This window comes from Meleagris gallopavo, chromosome 28 (genome assembly GCF_905368555.1).
Source record: "Meleagris gallopavo chromosome 28, MGAL_WU_HG_1.1, whole genome shotgun sequence".
Taxonomy (NCBI): Eukaryota; Metazoa; Chordata; class Aves; order Galliformes; family Phasianidae; genus Meleagris; species Meleagris gallopavo.
In genome coordinates, this window is record NC_139431.1 from 4215521 (window position 1) to 4237879 (window position 22359).

Consider the following 22359-nt stretch of genomic DNA (forward strand, 5'->3'; position numbering starts at 1 on the left):
GCTGCTGTTGGACTGGGCCAAACCCCACACACTGCATCGCACCCCTGCAAAGCCCTTTGGCCCTGGGAAACATAAAAGCCCTAATCAGTATTTAGGGCAGGCATGGGTTAACCCCCCGCTGCGGGCGCATGGGGGTCCCTCCTCACCAAAGCAAAAGCCCAAGTGACAAATGGATTGAGATTAGCTGTACTCAGCAGGCGTGAGCTGCATGTGCAATGTGTATTAGCATCTCATCAGTGGGAGCTGCTGCCCACTCGGAGCAGTTTGAGGTGAGAGATGCACGAGCACAGAGTCCCTGGTGGTGCAGCTCTCCTGTGTCCTCCATCACACCACAGGAAGACAAACAAGCCGAGTTCTGCTTTTGTCTTTGCTTCCGACTAAATGCAGAGAGAGGAATTCATTCGTCAAGAACAGGGGAAGCACCTCTGCTGCAGGCAGCCTCGCTTAGTGCACAGCAGTACCTCCAGCTGTGCTCGGAAAAGCCTGGCATCGCCCACATCTGCGAGCACAGCAGACTGACCCCATCAAAGAACTCAGCCAGCACAACAGCCACACCGACCTGCAGCTGGAACCTGCCCGGCCCTGCTGCAGCAGTGATGGCAAGGGAGATCCCACAGAGAGACCCAGGAGCATCTGGAGGAGGCTGTGGCCCCGGGCAGGCAGGGCAGCTCCTGGCTCCTCGCACGGTGCCACGTGGTTGGTGTCCCGTAGGACAGCTGTGCCACCACTGAGCTGCTCTCACTGACAAAAAGCATTTCCTAAGCCAACATCTTCAAGGCTCGGGTTGTCTGAAACCCTTGAGCAGTACATGATATTCAGTCCCCCTCGGTCCCCAGACAGCAAAGTTCACCAGCATCCATTTAATCAAGCTCTGCTCGCCGTGTCTCACTCCAAACAGCCATGTTTCAAAGGCTCCATTAAAGCCAAGCAATTATCTCCTCCTTTGAAGCCCAGCACTCACTCCGTACGTTGAGGACTCGCAGCTCCGCCTGCAGCAGCGGAAGGAACAAATTCATCACCCAGCTGCTGCTTTCCAGAGTGAAGCTGCATTTTCGGGAGAGAAGAATTAATCCTCAGGAGCACCTCAGCCATGTAGAAGTGCTGGGGAGAGATGGGCTGCTCTTCGTGGGACAGAGGCACATCCAGGGACGTCTGCACTGACATCAGAGCTCCATCAGTCCCACTTCCCCTTCCTATGCACTTTCCTCAAAAGAAAGAACAAGAACTATGGGATAAAAGCGTTGTCAACGTTGGGTGAGAGGGGATGGAAGCTCAGAAGGCTCCGGGTTGGCACACAGAGCCAGGACACACAATTAGGCCACTGAAGGAGGAAGATTTTTTTCAACCAACTTGGATCTGACAGCTGCTCTGCATCCTGAACCCAAACTCAGGGCAAGCAGCTCTATTCCCCATACCCCAACCTCCTCCACTTACAACATTTATGAAAATGAAAGCGTTTTAACCCAGGATCATCTCCCGATGCTGCATTGCGGAGATAAGAGTTATAACAGTTGCTGGAGGAGGATGCTGCTCTGTTTGAGGAAAATCAATGCACTCAATGACACCAGGATCCCTCCCTCACCTTGGCTCAAGGAAATTTCTAACAGCAAAGACAAAAGGCACAGCCCCATCATCTCATGCACCATTAATAAAACCAATACAGCCGCGTGCTTCAAGGTCATGGAAGCACAGAGGCAAGAGCTGCACCAAGAAGTGATGCGATGTCTTGTGTCTGTGTTGAAGCAATGACAGGGCATCTGGAGTTCCACAGATGGAAAGTTGGCAAAGAGGTCTTAAAATATTCCAGCAAAATTCCAGGAATGGGGGAGAAAATGACCCCAAAGCCCACGTTAACCCCAATCACAGGGCTGGTTTTGCTTCCCTCTGCGCTGACTTTTAAGACATTTGACTGCAATCAGGATATTTTTCTTCTCCGAATCCAACACAAAACTGTGCCATGCACTGTACAGATGACAGACCTCCTGATGGCTAATTTTAGTTGCTCCCTGGAGCAGCTCACTCAGGCTGGAGCACCCAGAGCTGCACTGCATGTGGCTGAGTGCCACGTCAGGCTGTGACCGAGCTGGGATGTGGATGTAAAAGCCACCTACTGCACCTTGCTGAGAGTCACCTCTGGGTGGCACCTGGGTACAGGCAGTATTGGAAGATTAAACACTCCTTCCCCTCTTGCTTGGCCTGAACACTGAAGAAGAAAGGGAAACGGACCCCTCCCCTTTGGGTTTGAGACTTGAAGACTAATCCACACAACAGATTCGGGACTCTTAAATACACAATAAGCTGCTGCAGATACCAAAAACTGCTGGCTGTAGTCACACCGACACAGCTCAAAGCACAGAACCCCATCCCATCCTCTAAACAAAAGCATTTTGTGAGCCTTACAGAACACAGCACGCGTGTGTGGAGGGCTGTCAAGTGTTCTGCTCACATTTGAAGGGACGGATCCATGCTTATGTAACAAAAATGAGCATCTTGCTGCTGCATTATGCATGTGAAACAAAAGCGAGCTTGTCGTGGGGCGGTGAGAGCAGCCAACAGGCAAACATGCAGCAGCTCCATTACAGAGCGACTGCTTAACGAAAGTTCTGTTGTTATCCACCAGAGAAAAGCAGAAACTCAAGGCAAACATATTTGGAGAGGCAGGAGAGAGATGGAAGTAATTGGTCCAACTTAGCAGCTCTGCTGAGAACAACAGTAACTAAAGAGGCTTGGCGATCAGTAGAGCTTTTTCTCCCCTGGGTGCAGGCTGGAGCCCTTACAACACCTCTCAGCTGCAAACTGAATCCTTTGGTACATGCAGAAGATCTGATCTCCCTCCTACACATCAAGCAAACACCAGTGGGGATGTGATCAGGTTGAAGGAGTGGGAAGGCAAGGGGCCGCACACCCTGGAGCTGACTTCATTGCTGCAGACTCACAGAATAGCACAGAACATGTCCCAGGCAGCTGACAGCACCCAGCCCTTCCCACCTACAGAGAAGGACTGCAAGGAGCTGCTCCAGCTCTTGGAAGCTGCCAACAAAAGGGAATCATAGAATCCTAGAATGGCCTGGGTTGAAAAGGAGCACGGTGCTCATCCAGTCCCAACCCCCTGCTGTGTGCAGGTCGCCAACCAGCAGCCCAGGCTGCCCAGAGCCACATCAGCCTGGCCTTGAATGCCTGCAGGGATGGGGCATCCAAACCTCCTTGGGCAACCTGTTCCAGTGCCTCACCACCCTCTGATGAGAAGGGAAGGAGAGATGTGCTCAGCTGTGCTGGAGCCATCCCTCTTGGAGCCAAGGTTGGGTCACAGCAGCCAGCACGTGGCTTTGCTCTGGGCAAAAACACAAAGACACACAAAGACACACAAAGACACACAAAGACACACAAAGACACACAAAGACACACAAAGACACACAAAGACACACAAAGACACACAAAGACACACAAAGACACACAAAGACACACAAAGACACACAAAGACACACAAAGACACACAAAGACACACAAAGACACACAAAGACACACAAAGACACACACACGAGCTGGGTACGCTACCTGAGATCCTCTGCTGCTCCTGGGAGAAGTCGATGCCTTCGCCAATGGAGCTCATGATTTTCTCAATCTGGAAATAAAACAAGAAGCACGTGCTGTGTTACTGACAGAGTGGAAAGGCGGTCCCAGGGTTTTCCCCACCACGTGGCAGCCAGAGGGATCCAGGGAAGGCCATTAAGGTACCTCTGAGCACAACGCTCTGCCTGGACAGCCCTTCTCATGGGTGGGTGACTCAGAAGGGATGCAGAGAAGCTGTGATGCTACAGATCCTTCCCTTCTGCACCTTGCCCGTGCCTGAAAACCATCAGCTGCAAGAAACCCATCCCTCTGGAGCATAAGCCTCAGGAGGAGAACGGGATCCCCAAAGCCCTCAGCTCTACCTTCAGGAGCACACAGCCTCCCTTGCATAGAAAGAGTTTGAAAAGAGATGAAGCTTGCAAAAGGGGGGCAAATGCCTCAGCTGCCCAGGAGAGGGAGCAGGAGACAATCCCATCCATCTCTGTGCAAACCAAGGGATGGAAGCAAAGCACGTGCAATTAAGACATGGCACAAACCACTGCCTGCAATGGTATCTTTAGATTTACAATTGGACATAAATCACTGCTTTTGCAAAAGACAAAGGAAACAAAGTTAAGGTTGTGCAAAAGTTGACAGTGGGAAACTGGCAGTGACAACCACCAGGTTAATGCTGCTAAGATGGAAGACCTGATAAATCACAGCTCAGTACATCAATTCTGAATTTTTAATAGTTGAAAGCCATGAACCAATTAAAGCCTAGTATTTTTCAGAGAGCAATGGGACCCCGGAGAGGCTCAGGTCTGCTCGCTTACCTCTGTCTCCAATCCATAACCAGGCAGAAAATAAAAACCCAAAGAGCCCCCAGAGAGACATTCCCAAGCAGAAACCTCCAGGCAGAGCACTCCTGCAAGGCTTGCTGCTGTACACAAAGCTGATGCACAGTCCGACGTAGAGGGCAACAAAATGAACCTCAGCTCTTATACAGCTTTTTCTTTCTGGTCTTTTTGAGGACAGCTTTGGGGATGGAGGCTGAGTTCTCCTGGACCCTCTGCTCCCCAGGTGCCAGTAGCAGCAGTGCAAGCTCAGGGCTGGACTCTGTTAGGGCTGGGCAAACAGCTCCCAGCCCATCTGCAGAGGCTCCTGCCAACCCACATCTCCAGTACAGCCCTTCTGGTGCAGCACACGCTGCCAAAGGGTCACTGATGGAGCAGCAGGGTGAGCGGTCAGAGCCCTGATTCCTGATGGAGAATGGATGTGATTGCCTGGAATGTGATGGCTTTTGCTTCCACGAGACAAATCATTCAGAACTTTCATCAGAAATCACAAGCTGCTTGTACAAGAAACGGGATTTGGAGCTCAAAGGATGCAGTAAGAAAGAATGAGGTCACGTAAGCAGCAAAAATATCCCAATTCCAAGCAGACAAAGGCGGCACTTAAGTGACAAGCATAACATGAAACACGTGCAGGGCGGCTCGGTTTGCAGTGCTCACATCACCAACCCCTCCTTCAGACACAAATGCCACGGCCGGTCATCATCCCATCACATCTGGCTATTTACGGTCCTGTGGCTGAATAAAATAAGGAAGTCCCAGAAATGCAGCTTTGAGAACTGCAGGAAAAAATAATCATCTTGTTTCTCAGCTCAACTTCAGGCCCTTCCATAAATCAACGACTTTGCAGCAACTCTAAGTGTGGGGTCAGCAAAACTGGAGCTGCTTCAGAGGAAATAACTGGATTTTGCTGAGTATTTCTTTGACTACAACCATGCCTGCTAACTCCTCCACTGGAGGCATTTGTGGCATTCACCTCTGCTCCATCAGCTCTGCTCCTCTCCACGAGCTCAGCTCTGAAGAGCTTTTCCAGTTCTCATTACTTGGGACGAAGCTCAAAGGACGCGTGAGGGATGCAGCAGCTATTGCTCGAGCCTGCAGATGACATCAAGTAACTGAAAATCATTGATTCCTGTATCTGCTTGTGGGGGAAGGTTACTGAGACAGCCAACCTGAGGGTCTCAATGCATGTTTTGCAGCCAGAACCACCTGCTTCAGTTGCTTTTGCCCCTTCAAGCAGCTCCCCAGCAAAGCCTTGAAATCTCACGGTGCCCTTATGTACCACCAGCACATAAAGACCATGAAATACTGGAGGAAAATACGGGGATGGTGCAGAATAAACCTCATCTCCAAATAAGACTGAGGGCTTCAGTACTGCCTGCTTTAGTCCTGGGCTGAGCCCAGGCTGTAGGAGATGCTGAAGCACTGCCCTCACCACGGGCTGACACCATGACAGATCTGCTTCCTTCCTTGCTTGTGGTTGTTTCCATAGCTGGATCCAAAGCACAGCTTCATTGTGGGTGCCAGGCCAAGCTCCCCTGGTGCAGTGACTGCTCTCCTTGCAGGGGTCAGTGCTTCCCAAGCTCTGACAGCTCTGTGCTGAAGACTTGCAGGTGCTCCTGCAGCACTAAAACGCCCACAAACGTTTCCTCAAAAGCAGGGGATTGCCCAGTGCTCTGTAAAGCTGAATGGCAGGGGAAGAATCACATGCCAGAGGATTATCTTTTGGGATCACCCTCTGCTAAACACTGGGTCCATCCAGAGACAGCCTGGGCGATGCAGAAGTGCTGCAACTCACAAAGCAATCCTGCTTCCCCCTCCCTTTGTGCCGTGATGCCCAATGCCAGCCCAGAAACCAGCTCCTGGTTGACCACCTGCATCTAGGTGCTAAGAATAAGCTGCAAAGATATAAAAACAGGGGAGGGACACATCCCTGCCCTCCACACCTGGTCCTCAGCTGCACTCTGTGGCACTGAGATGGGGATGGAAGAGAGGATACCTTGAAAACAGCATACACTAATGCTTCTTTAGGCTGCTCTTTCCCAGTGGTTAATTATTTAAATACAAAAATACCGTGTTTAAATATAGTGCTGCAGTTCAGACTTGGTTTTACCCTGAACGCTCAGTTCTAATTTGTTTTGGCTTAACCTGTTTTTTTCCACTCCAAACAGGTTGTGTGTTTTTCTTTCCCTCCTTTTGCATCCGCAGAAATAAAACCACAAGATCCGTTTGTGGGATATACACAACCATACACGTTACTCCTAATCTGGAGGGTGCAGCAGGATCTGCACTATGAAGTTCCTTTGGCCCGTGAGCCATAAGCAAAAGCCCTACAAGGAAAGGAGACAAAGCGTTGCAGAGCTAAAATGCTTTGGTAGAAAGGAAGGTCAGCAAACCCAAAAAACAAGAGGTGCAGTGCTGCAGGGAGGTTGTGTGCACTGATAGATTTGCACATTTGCTTAAGCCTTGCTGAAAAATAAAAATATCCTCAGAAAGGAGCTGGGTGCGGCTCAGCATCACCCTTGGGCTGGGAAGTGGTGAGGGCTTCCACGCAGGCAGGCAAGCAGCCACAAAAACATAGCAACTGGAACTGACTCCAAAACAGAGCTCTGTCTCAAAACAAACCACCCCGAGCAGCTGAGTTCTCATTAATGGGGGAAAGAGGCATTTGTTTGTAGAAGACCCATAGAAGCCAAGCTGGATGCTGGAGCTGGTCCTCCTGCAACCCCAGAGCCCTGCAAATATCTCCTCACCCCACAGCAGAAGGATGCAATGGTCAGGACGTGTGCAGGAGACAAAGTGCTGCCCCATAACATCCCCACTGGACAGCATTCTGCAGAGGTGCCACGCAGCACAGGGGGCAAAAACAATGCCATGCACCCAGCACTGATGCTATGGGGCTCTGCCCCCTGCCCTGATGGGTGGGAGCATGGGGTCTGTATTTGTCTGCCTTTCTTCCCTCCACTGAAGTTTGGAGCCAGCAAATCCATTGAGAGAGACAGAGGGTGGCTAACAAGTGCCAGGGGGCTTTTGTCACCAAAATAAAGCAGGGCTTCATGCAGTGGCAGCAGCCTGCAGCCCTTCATTTGCATGCAGGGAAAGGGAGTTCCATTCAGAAAGCACAACACTGAGCAGTGCTCCCTTAGTGTGGCTCTCACCCTGGTTTGGGGGCATCTGTGTGCTACAGGAGCTTTCTGGAAGGGGGGCAAATAAAAACAAACCCGCAGCAGAGAAGCCCTTACATTTACCACCCGTATAAAAGCACAAGTTTTGTGCTTGGTCTCCGCGTGCAGCATCAGTGATTCTCAAGGACACAGCAAGGTTGTCCTGGGATGAGAAGTGACACAGATGGGCATGTCAGCATCTGGGAAAGCAGCTTCTGCAGAGAGCTCCACAGCTCTGCTCCCGCAGATGGGCTCTGAGCAGAGCTTCCCCCCCAGCAGCCCCTCGGAAAATGGGCAAAGCCTGAACTGCTCTGCCCCCAGCAGAGCCCCACGGCCACACCACGAGCCCACAACAGCTCCAAGAGGGAACGTATGCCCCCCCAGTGCCCGTTTTTGCACACCAAACATCACCGTCACAACCCACGCACGCCTCAGTGCACAAAGGAGAGCACTTCTGATGCTTCTACCCTTCAAAAAAAACCCAGCATTCTGAGCTAACATCAGGGCACCAAGCAACTCCAACCAAGTGCTTCCCCTCTAAACCCCCGTAACAACTTCAGACTTGTTCTCAATCACAAATAAGCAGAACAAGATGCAATGGAGCTTTGCTCCCCTGCTACCATGGGGCACTGTCAGTGCCATCACTGCTGTACACACAGCACAGCAGGGGTCTCTTCCAAGCCCTGCTGCTGCCCCTCAGGCTCAGCTCCCCCCACCATGCACTTTCTTGTGCTGCACGCTGCTCCCCATCTCTTTCTGAGCTCTGCATACAAAAAGGAAAAACCTCACATGGGGTCAGGATTTTCTGCTTCCCTCGAGGCTCCTTCCCCAGTGGGCAGCTTCAAACCACTGTTCTGCAGCATCCCTGGGCAGGAGGAGATAAACACAGCATACAGCAGAGGAACACAGATACGGAGCAATAGAGTGATTCAGACCAAAGCCTGTAATGAAGTAAAGACGCACAGAAACAAATGGCTGCTATCTTCGGTATCACTGCACCATAATGACACCCCGCAGCAGAGGAATAATTAAGAATATATCAGGATTCCCATTATAAATCCTTATCATTAAGGAGTTCGTAACCTACGATACAAACTTGCCCAGGGTTAAACCTCAGCAGATGAGGCAGCAGCTCCACAAGTATATTTTATTCCCAAAAGCTCCTCCAGGTTGGGTTTAAGGGTTATCAGTATTAGAAATTCTGGCAGTTCCTACCAAGTGTCAAGGGTTAAGGCTTCATTATTTCTAAGCTCCTACAATGGAGAGACAGGGCACACTAAGCTTAAAATGGGAAGAAAATAGAACAAGCTGCTTCTCCAGCTTAAAAAAACCCCTTTGAGTACAACAAGAACACCCCTAATTGCAAAGCAACAAGCCTCCTTACAGCCTGACACAGCTGCTGTAAGAAATAAAAAGCAAACTAATAAGGATGCATTGGGGTCAGTGGACAACACTGGGCACGGGGCAGACAGTGGCAGAATCCTTCCTGCTCAGCACCACCAACTGTTGCGTGGATTTGCTGGTAAACAAGAGCTGGCTATTTGGGGGTTGCTGGGAGGAAAAGCAGTTTCATCAGGATTTAGGAATTTTATTATTATTTTTTTTTTAATTGCTGACTTATGAAATCATCTCTTGAGATGCTGCAAGCAGTCCGGGTGGATGGGGAGCTCAGCATGGAGCTGCTCCTTCCAGCAGCAGCTGCACCCTGAGCAGGGCAGGGCAACCAAGGGCTGAATGCAGCCTTTATGAGCACCTCAAAATGAACATCTGTTAATTGCCATCACCAACCTCAAGCCCAGTGCACGGCTACAGCATCTCTCAGGCTTCTGGTAAGGCAGTCATCGCGCCAGCCCAGCTCCTCCTGCTTCTTATTTCAAGCTGAGCAGACAGGTGGTGAAAAGCCCCCGCCAAGCCTTCCCCAGCAGCAACGTGAGATGAAGCCCATTGCACCTGATGTGCTGCTTCCCATTCAGCAGCCACACCTCGCAGCCTGCAGCCCAGCAAAGCCAGGCAACACAGCCCGAAACCTTCAGCATCATGGCAGTAATCGCAACAACAGCACAGATAACAACACAGGAGCCAAACCCCAGGGAAAGGCAGGAGGTGTTTTGCAAAGCCAACACGTTGCAGGCTCAAAATGAGGGCACTCGCAGGCAGCAGAGATCTGTGTGCAGACATTCATCTGGGAGACAATACAACAGGTGCTGCCTTAACGAGCAATTAGGTCCTGCCTGCTCCACTTTTCTCCTGCTGATGCAAAGAACAGATGATCCAAGGCACTTTCCCCCAGAAAAGTCTTTGGTTAATACATGATTGATACTATTAACTGCTGTTTCATCCCTGCTTGTGGAGGCAAGACTGCTCAGAGCCAGTCAGAAGCACAGAGTGGTTGGGTTGGAAGGGACCTCACAGTCCTGCAGGGCTTCTCTAGGAAAAGGCTCTGGGACAATTCCTGCTGGCTCCTCACTGCAAACGCAAGGAAGAGCTCACTGAGTTTGCTGTGCACTGCAGGATGTGCTGCAAGTGCTGCTCAGCAATAAATGCACAAATAAATGCACACATTTTCCAGCTCACTGTGGTCTCCAGGAAACTCCTTTGGGCCTGGATCAGGGATTGCTGCTTCACACCTATATCTTTGTCCAAACACCAGAGTTAGAAATCAAAGAATTCAGACCATGCATTTATATTTCACAACCAGTATATTTCACAGACCAGCAGTTTCAGAGCCCCTCCAGTATCTGTTATTTAAGTGCACAGCAAAGTTGGATGTCACCACGCCAAGAAAGATGATGGATGCCAATGAGACAACACGTGCTCAGGGAGGTGGGATGGCTGCATGCTGCTTATTGTCAACTCACCGTAGGAAAGGCAAAGACTGCTGAAGGATATTGAAGCAATTCAGATCCCCACAGCTGTGTTTCGTGGCCAAAGGCAAGGTGTTAAGTTCCTGCAGCACAGGTGGGCTGCTTTGGAAGGCTTCAGAAGGACTGCATACACACACACTGCTCTAAGAAGAACTTCTGAAGCGCTCTAAGATGCTCCATAAAGTGGAATAGAATATAAAGAAAGACTGAATAAGGAATGCTTGGGCTTTACATTTGCCCTTCAGAGCAGAACTGCAATCAACAAGGCTGCTGTGCAGGCTCTGTTTGGCTCAGAACGCTTCGTTCTCTCCTGGTTTACAGCAAACCCGAATTGTGAAAACACAAGTGTTCATAAAGGTAATGTGAGGGTGGAAGAAATCTTGCCAGTGGGGCAAAGGGAAATGTCCAGCACTGAGGATGATAAGAATTCCTGACCTTAGCACAGGAAAAAAGAGAGGAAACGTTGGGATCTGGAGACAATAGAATAATCAGCCTGTTAATTAAGACAACTGAGATCCTGAAGGACACATTTGTTTAGAACAGCAGAAGTCAGGATGAAAACACTGAGCGTATCACTTCTTTTCCCATAACCAAAGTATCACAAAACATTACAAAGGAGCAAAGGGAAACCTGGAAGGAGCCCTTAGGAGCACAGAGCCAGCTGGAGGCAGGGGATGGGGGCTGAGGAGCACAGCAAGGGCCCTGGGGCTGGGAACAGCCCACTGCCACAGCTCAAAGCCAAGGCAAGAGCTCAGCTTTAAACACCAGAATCCACAGGACACATCAAGTTTTTAGGCAGCACAGGCTGACAAGCAAGGATGGAAGGAGCCAGTACCATCCTCGGATGCTGCGGGACAGCTTGCAAGCTGCAGGTGGTGGGGGGCAAGGACGGGCTTAACATTTGGATTCCCCACCTGCAGCCGTCACCTGAAACCTCAGTATCTGATCCGCAGCATTGGCCATGCAGGAGCTGCTGCCCAGCAGGTGAGCTGAGAGCTTGTCAGAACAAGGAACCCCGAGCTCTTACAGGATGCAGTTTCACCAGGCACAAAATAGCAGCTCTCCCCCTGAATAGCAAAGGGGAAGATTTGCATTTCCTTTCAACATCAGTGTGCAGCTCTGAATTTCAACTTCTGAGTGTATTTTAAGGCAGTGGTGGGTTTGGCATCGAGAGCTTTCCTCAAAGTTTCACATCTCGATGCAAATATTTCTAATCCCCAACTCTAAGAGTGTAATTAAGGCAGTAATTCCACAGAGTGCTTAAGCAGCCAAGCAGCCCTGACAAGGTGAATGGAGCTCAAGCACTTCAAGCCACTTGAGCACAACCTCTACCATCGTGCTGCACAGCTCTTCAAAACCCATGGCAGAAAGCAATGGGGCTGTGCAGCTCACTCCTGTGGAACATTCAGCACAGGCTGCAATCGCTTGCAGGAGATGAGGATGGCTGTCCAGCGCCATAATTAGACACAAATTATTCATTAATTCATCAGCTAATCCACTTGGGGGGGGGTGGAAGGCATCAAAGTGGTGGACTGTGCGCTTCCTTTTTCTAAAAAAAGCTAAAAAAAAAAAAGCATGTTTTATTCAGCTCCCCCAGTTTCTTCTGAAGCAGGCTTAATCTCCTCCTGGAAGAGCTGCAGACACAGCAGCCACCTCACTTTGTGAAGCTGATGCTGGAACCCTCTGAGCCATTCACTGCAAATTCAGCAGTGGAGCTGCTCATTTGGTGGCAGAGAGCTGGAAGAGGCCACGTCTGGCCGTGGGGATCCAGGTCTGCAGCTCCTCAGCAGCACGCCCTGTGCTCTGCCCCCCAAAAGGCTTCCCAAACCATTTGTTTCACCGTTACCTCCAGTTCCATCCACCTCCAAACTCACAGCACCGTCTGTGCATCAGACAGGTCAGCTCAGCTCATCTCCTGGACAAACAGAGCCCAATTTATCTGCTATGTGTGTTCAGTGGCTGTCACTCGTCCTGCAAAAAGCACATTTCCCAAATACCTGAAATATTGCTTTTAGAAAGCTGACAGCACAGCAGGGGTGGGGAGCACAGCCCAGCTCCTCTCCAGCCATCGCTGCCCCCTGGGGCTGCTGTAGCAGCACTAATTGCTCTCACTGTCAGGAGCTGCTTCCCCAAGGAGCAGAGCAGTTTGCCGATGAGCTGCAGGGTTGGGCTCTCTCCTCCAGCACAGTCAAACTCAGCTGCTCGAGGAATAGGAGGATCCAAAACTGCAGCAGGAGAAAAGGAATCGTTCAGCACCTCAACCTGGCCAAAAGCCATCAGATCGTATGGGCCCGGAACAAAGCACGGCTGCTGTCCATCCCCCAGACTTCATTAAACTGCCAACAGAGGTTCATACCTGCCTTTCATCCAAGGAGGCTCGTGATGCTCAGGGGGAAAACAGCTCAGCCCATCTGGGCCCGAGCCCTGCCAGGTGTGCTCACCTGCAGCAGCACCTGCAAACGGACCTGGATGGATGCACAGAGCAGGCAGGCAGCAGGGCTGAGCCCCGCTTCTTCAGGAACACAAACAGTTTATTCTCCTATGCAAAATTCATGGTGAGTGATGCTGGGGCTGTGCGCTCATCTCACGGCTGCTCAATATTCATGAGCCACTTACACCAAACAAATTCATCACTTCAGCCCTCTGCCGAGTTCTGCAGGGCGCTGCTCTGCTGCTCCTCTCCCTGCCCTCACTTCCCAGGCAGCAGAAGGAGCAAGTTTTGATCCTCACCTCCTTCAGTCCCCCTCTGCTCCCTGGGCAATACAGCCCTGTTTGCTTTGCTGACCTCCATGCTTGCTTACAGCATCTGGGGGCCATGGTGTGTGCTCCTCTGCAGCACGCAGCTGGGCCAGGCCCTCGGAACTGCTCAGCAGGGAGCGGGGCAGAATGCTGCCAAGTGAATCACTCCTTCCCCAGCCCACCCTTCTGGCAAAGCTACACCACCTCCCACTTCCAACAAAGGGCATTGGCAGCGGGCGGCTGCAGGGCCGTGACCCTTCTGTCCGAGCAGCAGATCTCCCTGTGCACACTCACCCACGGCCCCGAGCGATGCCAGCTCTGCTTACAGATCCAGCCATGCACAGACACAACCGGGTCCCTCCCCTCGCCCCCATGCCCCAAGCAGACACACCTACTGCTGGCTGTGGGCAAAGCCCTTCCGTGCCCATTGCAGCTGCACATGGATCGCTTTCCTCCTGGGCTGCCTGCATAAAGGCTATTAAAAGGAACGGAATAACGCCTATAAATCTGCCATTGTTCCTCCCAACGCACAGGCAGAGTGGCTCAGTGAGGTTTTGTCAGCTGGGGAAATTCCGAGGCTGAGAGTCACGTTGGACTCAGGGCAGCTGCATTACCTCCATTCAGGGAACTAATTAAACTTCCAGCAACATCACTTCTGCTTATATTTAAATCTTAGTGCCGTCATTATGACTGGCCAGATCAGCCCCCTTCTACACATACAATCACTGCAAAAACAAAAACAACACCCAAATGTTCCCTGCAGGTGCGAGCCCAGCATTTCTCACCACCAGCCATAGGAGCCTTATGATATTCTATAGCAAGAAGTGGACTGGCCGTATGAATCACCAACCAGCAGCAGCTCCGTTTCATGCTATCCAAAAAACTGCTCTGCTTCACAAAATGTGCCCCTCCTGCTGACAGCATCACAGAGTGCAAGAGCTGCACGTGTACCAGGAGGCAGACAGAGACCCTGCACACTTCCGCATGGAGTCTAAAGGAGCAAAGCAAGCTAAAGGCAACGAATCACCAGCTACTGGCTTGTCTCGTTACGTTTAGCTTTGCAAAGTGTTTTCCAGTGGGATTCTTCACATCTCACAGATGGGGAAACTGAGGCAGAGACGAGGGAGTCTTGTCTGGAATCACTTGAGGAGGGCTGTGATAGCTAGGAGAGCCCAAGGCAAATCTAGCCACAGGGTGCTGCTCCAAAGCACCTCCACGAGGTGTTCAAATTACCTCAGAAGTGGGAAAACATGTAAAACCATCAGGTTTTGATCGTACAAATATTTTCACATTTGACCCGCTCCACTGCAGACAGATGGGAATTTTTCACATTCTTTCTAAATTTCCTCACCTAAACACGGCGCGGAGGAAAAGCAGATTTCCCTCCTGTGGCTCATTGGGCAGCACGGGCTGGGAGCCACGCTTTCTGTTTACAAGCAGGGAAGCAGATTTGCAGGCTCCCTTCTCCAAGCAGCGGAAGCACAGGCATGCTGAGCTCTGACCTCTGCTACCAGTAAAGCTGTGCAGCACTGCAAAGCCAGAGGCTCCTTTCCCTTTCAACATTTGCTGTAAACAGTTTGGTGAGGCATGAAAAGCACAGGGAAAGCTCTCTGCTCCTTTCAGATGTGCCTTCCGTTACAAAACCTTTCGCTAGCAGCTGCACTGCAACTAACCCAGCTAATTAGCAGCAAAGCCTCGGCAACCGGAACACCTGCAGAGGAAAATAGGTATTTAGAGACACACCAGGGAGAAAGCGCCCAGACTGAGGGACGGGCTCGTGCCGAGGAACGATTCCCACTCTTATCACTGTGGAATACCTCCATCTTCCACCACGTGTGATTTTATCTCTGGGTTGGGTCAGAGAGGCAGCCGAAGCACACGAGGGGCAGGCAGGAGGCACAGGCATCCCACGGGGCAGCCGTTCCCCTCTGCCACGAGCCCGGCACACACAGCCCTGACCCCCAGCACACGCCGGGGCCATCTATTTCCCCTCAGTGTACAAAGAGTGGTTCATGCGAGCTTATCTCTTCTGCAGCGCCGCCGCTCCACCAGCACAGAATCATCTCCAAAGAATGTTTCAGTAATGCTGCGGTGCTGGATTTCAGAGGGACACTTAATCTCGCCCGAGTGGTTCACCAGGGCCAACTTTCTGAGCATGAAATATTTAACTATCCATAGGTCTCCCGGACTACAATAAAGTGCCTTCTAACAAGCCTCCAAGATCACCACGTGAAGTAGGAGCTATTACATACATAAAACAGCTCAATTACTCTCTGCTCTCCAGCTCCGTGAACCCAGGATGCAGCTCACCCCCAGCAGCAGGGACCCAGGCACAAAACCTCTGCTCTGAATTCTGGGGGTCCAAAGGGGAAGGACTGGGAAGAGGGAGTCAACACAAATCCACGAGGATCGCTGTTATCAATACTCCCTCATTTTGGGGGTGCTAAACTTATCTGGCTTGCCCTGCATTTAAGTAACTTAAAACAACAAGACCTTTGAAAAGCCCCCAACTCCTTGCAGTTCTGCTTCTCCCCACCCCAATTAAGGTGTTAAATGCCAAAAGAGAGTTTTAACCGCTTGTAACTCGGCATTTCTTTCTGGCTGAGATGCGAATTAGTGAAGATAACGCGAACCACCCACGAGCCCCTCTGAAGGCCAACGCAGCAGAGAGGAGCTCACGCTGCACAGTTTCATCCCTGGCACAGCAGCACCCCAGCAAACTCAAACTCACCTCATCCCACTCCGAAGCAAAGGACGGCGACTTCTCCAACCTCTTCTTCCCAGTGCTGCAGTTGGAGAGCGATTCGCTCCGGCTCCCCATGGCATCGTCCTCTGTTGGGGAGCAGGTCAGGAGGTCGGAGTCTGATTTGGACAAGCTGCGGCTGAGCTTGAGCTCGGCTTTGGGTTTGCTCCCCGGGTGGGCTCTGCCCACAGCACCACCTCTGTCCCCCTCGTCCTCGGCACCGCCGGGGTGCTGGAGCACGTGGGGCGTGCCTACAGTTTCAGGATCCGCCCGGCTGACGTGAGCGTGTTGGACGGTTGCGTAGATTGCTTTCTGGTTTTGTTCTGGAGAGCCGGTCGGTGCTGATGCAGAGGCAGGTAAACCAGCATCCTCCAGCTGCATAGCAGGTGGGTGGCTCGCTGCTTCCACGCCTCCTTTCTCCGCGGAAGGAACGAGCCTGAAAGGGTCCTCGCTTATTTCACAGATGGGGGAAGAACCGTGAAGCAACCCCGAGAACTGCTCCGGAACCTGGATGTCCTGGGTGTCTGCAGAGTCCTGGCTGCGGCCACCGCTGCTCCTCCTGTGGTCTTCAGGGGGATGAAAGCAAAGGAAGAAAAAAAAAGTTTCAAAGATGGAAGAAGCTGCGAAATTCCAGCTCTCCCTCTGCCCTCCCTCAGCGAGGGAGGGAGAGATAAAGAGAGAACAGTTCCGTATTGTTCCGCGTACTCAACTTGTACCCAAAGTCGTGGCATTTATGAAATTCCAAACACTGGCCTGATTTATGCAATCTGGCAGCTCTCCGTGTTGTTTTATTCCTGTTAACACTAACTATCAGGCCTTGCTATATAAGGCTAAGACAAGTGCTAACTATATCCTGCAGAGAGAGCAAGCGAGGTAGGAGAAGCAGAGACGGAGCTCCTGGAACATCTGATGCATTTCCATAAAGGCCAAAGCGTTATTTAGAGCAGTGCTCCCTGCTCTTGGCACGAGCTGCAGGGTGGGAAAAACTTCTGGACTGCAATCAACCTGCAAGTTCCAAAAGCTGCTCCCCAAAAAAAACAATGCCTTCCTCCCTCGTGGTTTCCGAGTTTAACCTCTCCTCCTTACTCAGGGGAGAGAAATAAACAGTTTATGCAATAAAAAGCTCCATCAAAAAGGCTCTCTGCTGCAAGCTAAGCACTGAGCACTGAATGCTAATGCAGAAAGCTGTGTGCACCAGTGGCTGTCCCAGAAATGCGGCGCTGTTACTTGGTTACTGCTGTGCTAACATCCCCAATATCAGGTAAATCATCAATAATTGACCGGTCCCAATCGCCAGGTGTGTGCACCAGCACACATACTCACCTCAGCTAGGTTTTAGACACGTGCATCTGAACTGCAAAAGCAAAGGTTAGAAAAGCAAGGAAACACAGCTCGCAGGTCCTGGGATCCCCACCACCTGTTTGTGGTGGCCTGCAGATTTTAACCACTTCTATTTACTGCCACAAACACTTGGGTTGGAGAACAACTAAAAGCACACTGCAGCAGAGCAATAAAACAAAGCACCTCCATAACGTGACCATAAGGAGGGTATCTGGACATGGAGAGGAAACTCCTGGGTTTGCTGCTCTCAGTAGCTGGCAAAGGAACACTCATCTCACTGAGCGAGGCAAAGCGAACCAATCAATTTGGCTTATCTTTAACAAGAAGCAGCTATTAGCAACAATAGTGAAATTAAGCTCCTTCCCCTCAGCATCCTTTTTGCACTAAGCTTGACCAGCTCATTTCCAAGCACATCTGGTTTTGTGGTGCATCCCCACACCAGAAATGAGGCAGGAAGGGCCTGAATCAGCCATTCATCCTCGCACGCCATGCAGATCCCGGGGTCTCACGCGCCCTGCGAGCGCCAGCCAGTCCCTCACAGGCATCTGTTTACTCCACAGAAATGCAGAAAGCAGCTTGCTGGGCTGGCAGCTGAGTCAGGAACAGCAAAAGCCCGAGCAGAGGTTAACAGCCAGGGCAGTACGCTGGCAGACCTCGCTGCTCGCCGGCGTCAAGTGATGCTGGGGCTTATTTTGTTCCGGATCCTATGAGTTTGGGATTCCAGGACAGTGAAGTAGTTGTTGATCATCTTGCACGGATACATATCCCACACGTTCTGTGGCTGCAGCCACTGAGGGCAGGCGTCACTGCAAAGCCTCACCTGCACTGTGCCCAGCGTGGGCTGGGAGCGCCGGGAAGAAGTGAAGGTCAGGCTGTATTCGGTCGGTGTGCACACAGATCTGAGGTTGTAATGCTGGAGAGAAAGCTCAGAATAGATGGGACATGCTGTATATATAGCACAGGCTGGTGTAGGAAAGTTACAGATCCTGAAAGAGGGACTGGACACGGGCGCATTACCCTGTAATGGACTGGAAGGTATTGGATCCTTTACCAATTCAACAGCCCTCCCTCTTCTCCTCACCTCTCCCGTGTCCCAGCTTAACCTCCACTGCCATTCCTGCTGAATGCAGCGAGGCAGCTTAGGGCAGTTTGTGCCACGTGCTGGGTGCAGCCAGAACAAAGTGCTCCAGAGCTCACAAAGGGGCTCCTGTTGCACAGAAATCACAGCCGCCCATTCATCCTCGAGACGATGGAGACAGACTCTGAAATACAAGAGAGCTGCCAGGGAAGGAAGGGATGCAGCAAAGGGAACAGCACTTGCACAGAAGATGAGGAACGTCTTGAAAGAGACATCTCAGAGCCTGTAAGGCAGGCTGCCCCAAAAGCTGCAGGCAGAAGCTCACATGTAGGATGGAAGGAGTGACCTCACTTCTTTTTACCACTGAGGTGCACAGGGGGTTCTCCCCAGGTTTTACTTTTTGGGGTTTCAACTCAAGGTGCCCCAGGGTGACAGGAGAGGCCAGAGCCAGCGCTGGTCAGTGACCACAGGCCTTTTCAGGCTGTGTACATTTTCAGGGTAAGTTGCTTATGCAATTCAGCCAATGTGATCATGGCAAAAAGTTGAACAGTATTCCCTTTTAAAGTACACATTGAAACAGGGCAAGGAGAAAATAATATCTAAGGGCTGGGAAAGCAGAGAGAGCCCAGGTCCATCCATCTGTGGTACTCCATGGGATTTAGGTATTTATTATCTGCCTTTGAAAGCATCCCCATCCAGTTGCACCTTTTCACTCATAAAAAGGGAGTCGTCCTTAAATACGGATTTGTGCTCAAGTCCCTTGGCTGGTTTCACACCCAAGCACAGCTGACCGAGTTCTTCAGCCAGCTCCTGCTGCAGGATTCACCCACAGAAGGGTTTCCTTCAACTGCAAGTGGGCACCAGAGCGCATTTCCAGGCACAGACTGTCTGCTTCCCAGGAAGGATTCAATTACACGCTCCCCTGCCAGCAGCTTGATGATCCCAGATATGAAGCACTTCCCCAAACTCCTAACACCAAGCTGCAGCCACATTGCCTCCAGCAAGTTTGTTTCCCTATATATCATCAGGAGGGTTTGTTTCATGCCCCTGGATTAGGAGAATCAAGCTGTTATTGCAGCCGCCCTCTGCTTGAGCTTCCCAACCCTAGAATTTAGCAAGGACATATTCCAGTCTCTAATCTTCACCTACAAAAGGCTCTCTGTGCTACATCATGTAATTTGTCAGGTGGTGAGCATGCAAATCCAGCTCCTATGGCATAAAAGGCTGCAGCAGAGAGGAAAGCTGGCCTTTAGAGTACTACTTTAGAGGTGCAGAAATAACCTTCAACTGCAGTAAAATAGAAACACAAAGGTTCATTTACATAGTGAGGTACTGCACGTGAAATTCAGAAATGTATCTTCATCACCTCGGTTGTTTGAGACAAAATTTATCCTCCAAAAGCCACCGAAACTTGTGGTCATGTGTACCCCCCCCCCACTGCCCTTCAAGAAAGTGAAGGGAAGGAACGCTGTCCTTGTGTTACCCTGCATGGAAGCTTCTCAATACATTGTGACAACAGAAATGCAGGCTTGGATCAAAGACATGGAGAAAGGATCTGTCCTGCAGTGATGACAAAACCAAAGGAGAGCAGTCAGGCTTTGGTCCTACGTTACCATTCATCTCACAGCAAACCAAGAAGCTTCCATTCCTTCCAACCCTGGTTTGTAACAGCCCTGTGTGCCTGTGCATTCCCTATAGGGATGCCCACCCTACAGTAAAAATCCCTCTGAAGCACGTTTTGTCCTTTTGTGATTGGGTCAGTTCAGATATCTGGTTCAGAGAACTGCAATACATTCTGGCTGAACCAGCACAACCGCCGAGGAAAGCTCCAGCAGGAGGAAGGGTGAGCTGAGGACCTCGAGCTGGGCTTGCTATGGCAGCATGCCAGCAGGACCTCAACAAGCACCAATTGTTGATAACCACCATTAAGACCCATGCAGTCCTACCTGAGGCTGCTGACAGCACTGGCGGATGGCCCTCCTCACAAGCAAGACAGGCATCCACACTCAGAGGTGTTTTCTGCATTCATCCTCCTTCAGTCTCTCCCTACACGCAATAGGAGTTGTACAGTCTCCTCCCAATCAGTCCAGGCACAGTTCACCACTCTTGGCTTATTTTCAAGTCCTGTTACAAGGTCTGACAGCCCTGACTTCATGCGTGAGACTGCACGTAGTTTCCTTACCGAAGGAGATGGGAAAGCATTTGGCTCAAACCGCTTCTGATACTCTGCCCGAAACAATAAGCCAACTTTTCCTAATGCTCCAGCATGTGACAGCAAACTGCTGCAACATACACAAAAGGCAACCAGAGCAGGGCAGATAATGCCACATTCATCTGGTCACTGGACACAAGACAACTTGCAGCAAGGGGAACAAAGGCAGCTATCACATATGAAAGGCACCATTAAAAACAGCGTGCTTGCCACTCTGCCTGGCAGCTGCCCTCAAGAGCCCTTCTAACAGCACATCAGAGTCCTTCTCTTCTGACCAAAGGCTCCTCCAGAAGTCACCAAGCAATATCTAGAAGCACAGCCTCTCAGATCGAGGGCCAAGCAGCAATTCCAAGCCATGTCTCAGTCTGCTCTTTGTCCTGGAGCTGAGCTGCTGCCTTTGATACCCCAGGACCCCTCTGATCCAGAGGTGGAAAAATTCTCCAACACCTCTGTTTGGTCCGTAGTTCCTTGCTCAGCCCTTGCTTAACTTCTGCCAAAAAGACTCCACTACTTCCCAAACGTCCTCTCTCCCCACATCAGCACATACTCACATTTCAGACTCAGCTACATCTGCTTCCCCATGTCCTCCTAGCATCTGACCTCAGCTACTGCGAGAGCTGAACATTTGCTTTTGTGTAAGGCAGGAGATTTCAAAGCTGCTCCGCTCTTCCAGAGCAGTTAGGAAACATCCTGTGCAGAAAGAAACTACCTGTGGCTGCTGTGAGGGAGGAACAATACAGGAGGAAAGAAGGAAAAAAAGAAACAAAAGGAGTAACTACCAAACAGCTGCTTCATTTCCTACTGGGGTCACAAAACCTGAAGCAGGTGAAAGATGACATGGGGTCCTGCCAAAGATCTGCAGTTCCTGCAGAGCATGGACACTGCCACACGTGCAGCCATGCTGCAGGGAGCTCTGAGTTGCTTTGGAAAATGATCTGGAGAACAGACATAGAGGGTCACAATCATCTCTACATTCAGCACCACACGGAGAGCATTGGGAAATGCTCCTGCTGAGCTTCAGAAGTACACAAGGTGAGAAATACATTGGAGGGGCCCCTTTGGAGCAGCTCCTCACCTGCATCAGATCAAAGGCTCCTTCCTCTCACACTGGTTATAGCTCTCCTGTATTTAAGGAAGTGAACAAGTCCTAGAAAAAGAGAAAGCTCCTGCTGTTCCTTGGATTCCCCCACCACAACAGTGGAAAGGGTTCCTCACAAACACAGTTACGATGAGTCTTTGCTCACATTAAGCTGCATTTGGTAGCCACAGAATGGAGAAGAGGCAGCTCACGCTTGAATAATCAGCAGTAGCTGCACACTGGAAAGATCTCCTGAAAGATTCTGGTTCAATGGCTGTTGCCCAGGGACTATTCCCTAGCTGAGACCGCAGAGTGCCAACCTGAAAAGCATCTGAACTTTGCCTCGGGCAGCAAGTGGCTTTGGCAGACACTGATGGGAAAACAATGACCTCTTGTGCCACCCCATACAGGCCAAGAGTGCAGCAGGACTCAAGGAAGGAACACTATCATGCTGCAAGGGAAAGCAGAACTGAGAATGCTGCAGCTCTTACAGGGAGGTCAGAGAGGCACCACACCGACTCTGCGTGATCCCCAAAATGAGATGGGTTCCGGGTTTAGAGTCCAAACCAAATCCTTCCAAATTCCTGCTCAGAAGTTTTGAATAAAGCAAGGGATATTTCTGCTTCAAACAAATCTTTTGTTGTTGTTGAAGGGGAGCCAAAAAGCCCAGCAACAGCCAAGGTGTTCTCAAGTCCCTGCAAAGCACAGAAGTCCCTCTGGGACAAGAGAGCCAAAGTTCA

The 22359-nt window shown here is 50.8% G+C and overlaps 1 protein-coding gene across 9 annotated transcripts in view; it reads right to left on the bottom strand.

The window, feature by feature from the left end:
* Window positions 1–22359, bottom strand: part of ANKS1A (ankyrin repeat and sterile alpha motif domain containing 1A) — an 85616-nt gene that overhangs the window by 25865 nt on the left and 37392 nt on the right. For all 9 annotated transcript variants that reach the window (XR_014879969.1, XR_014879970.1, XM_085210722.1 and 6 more), the window contains 2 exons: window positions 15899–16476; window positions 3556–3622 (listed from right to left, as the gene is read on the bottom strand). Coding sequence is in view for 7 of the 9 variants with exons in the window: in XM_085210722.1 (XP_085066848.1) it covers window positions 3556–3622; window positions 15899–16476 (645 nt within the window). In the remaining 2 variants the exon portion in view is untranslated. The remainder of the gene's footprint in view (window positions 1–3555; window positions 3623–15898; window positions 16477–22359) is intronic.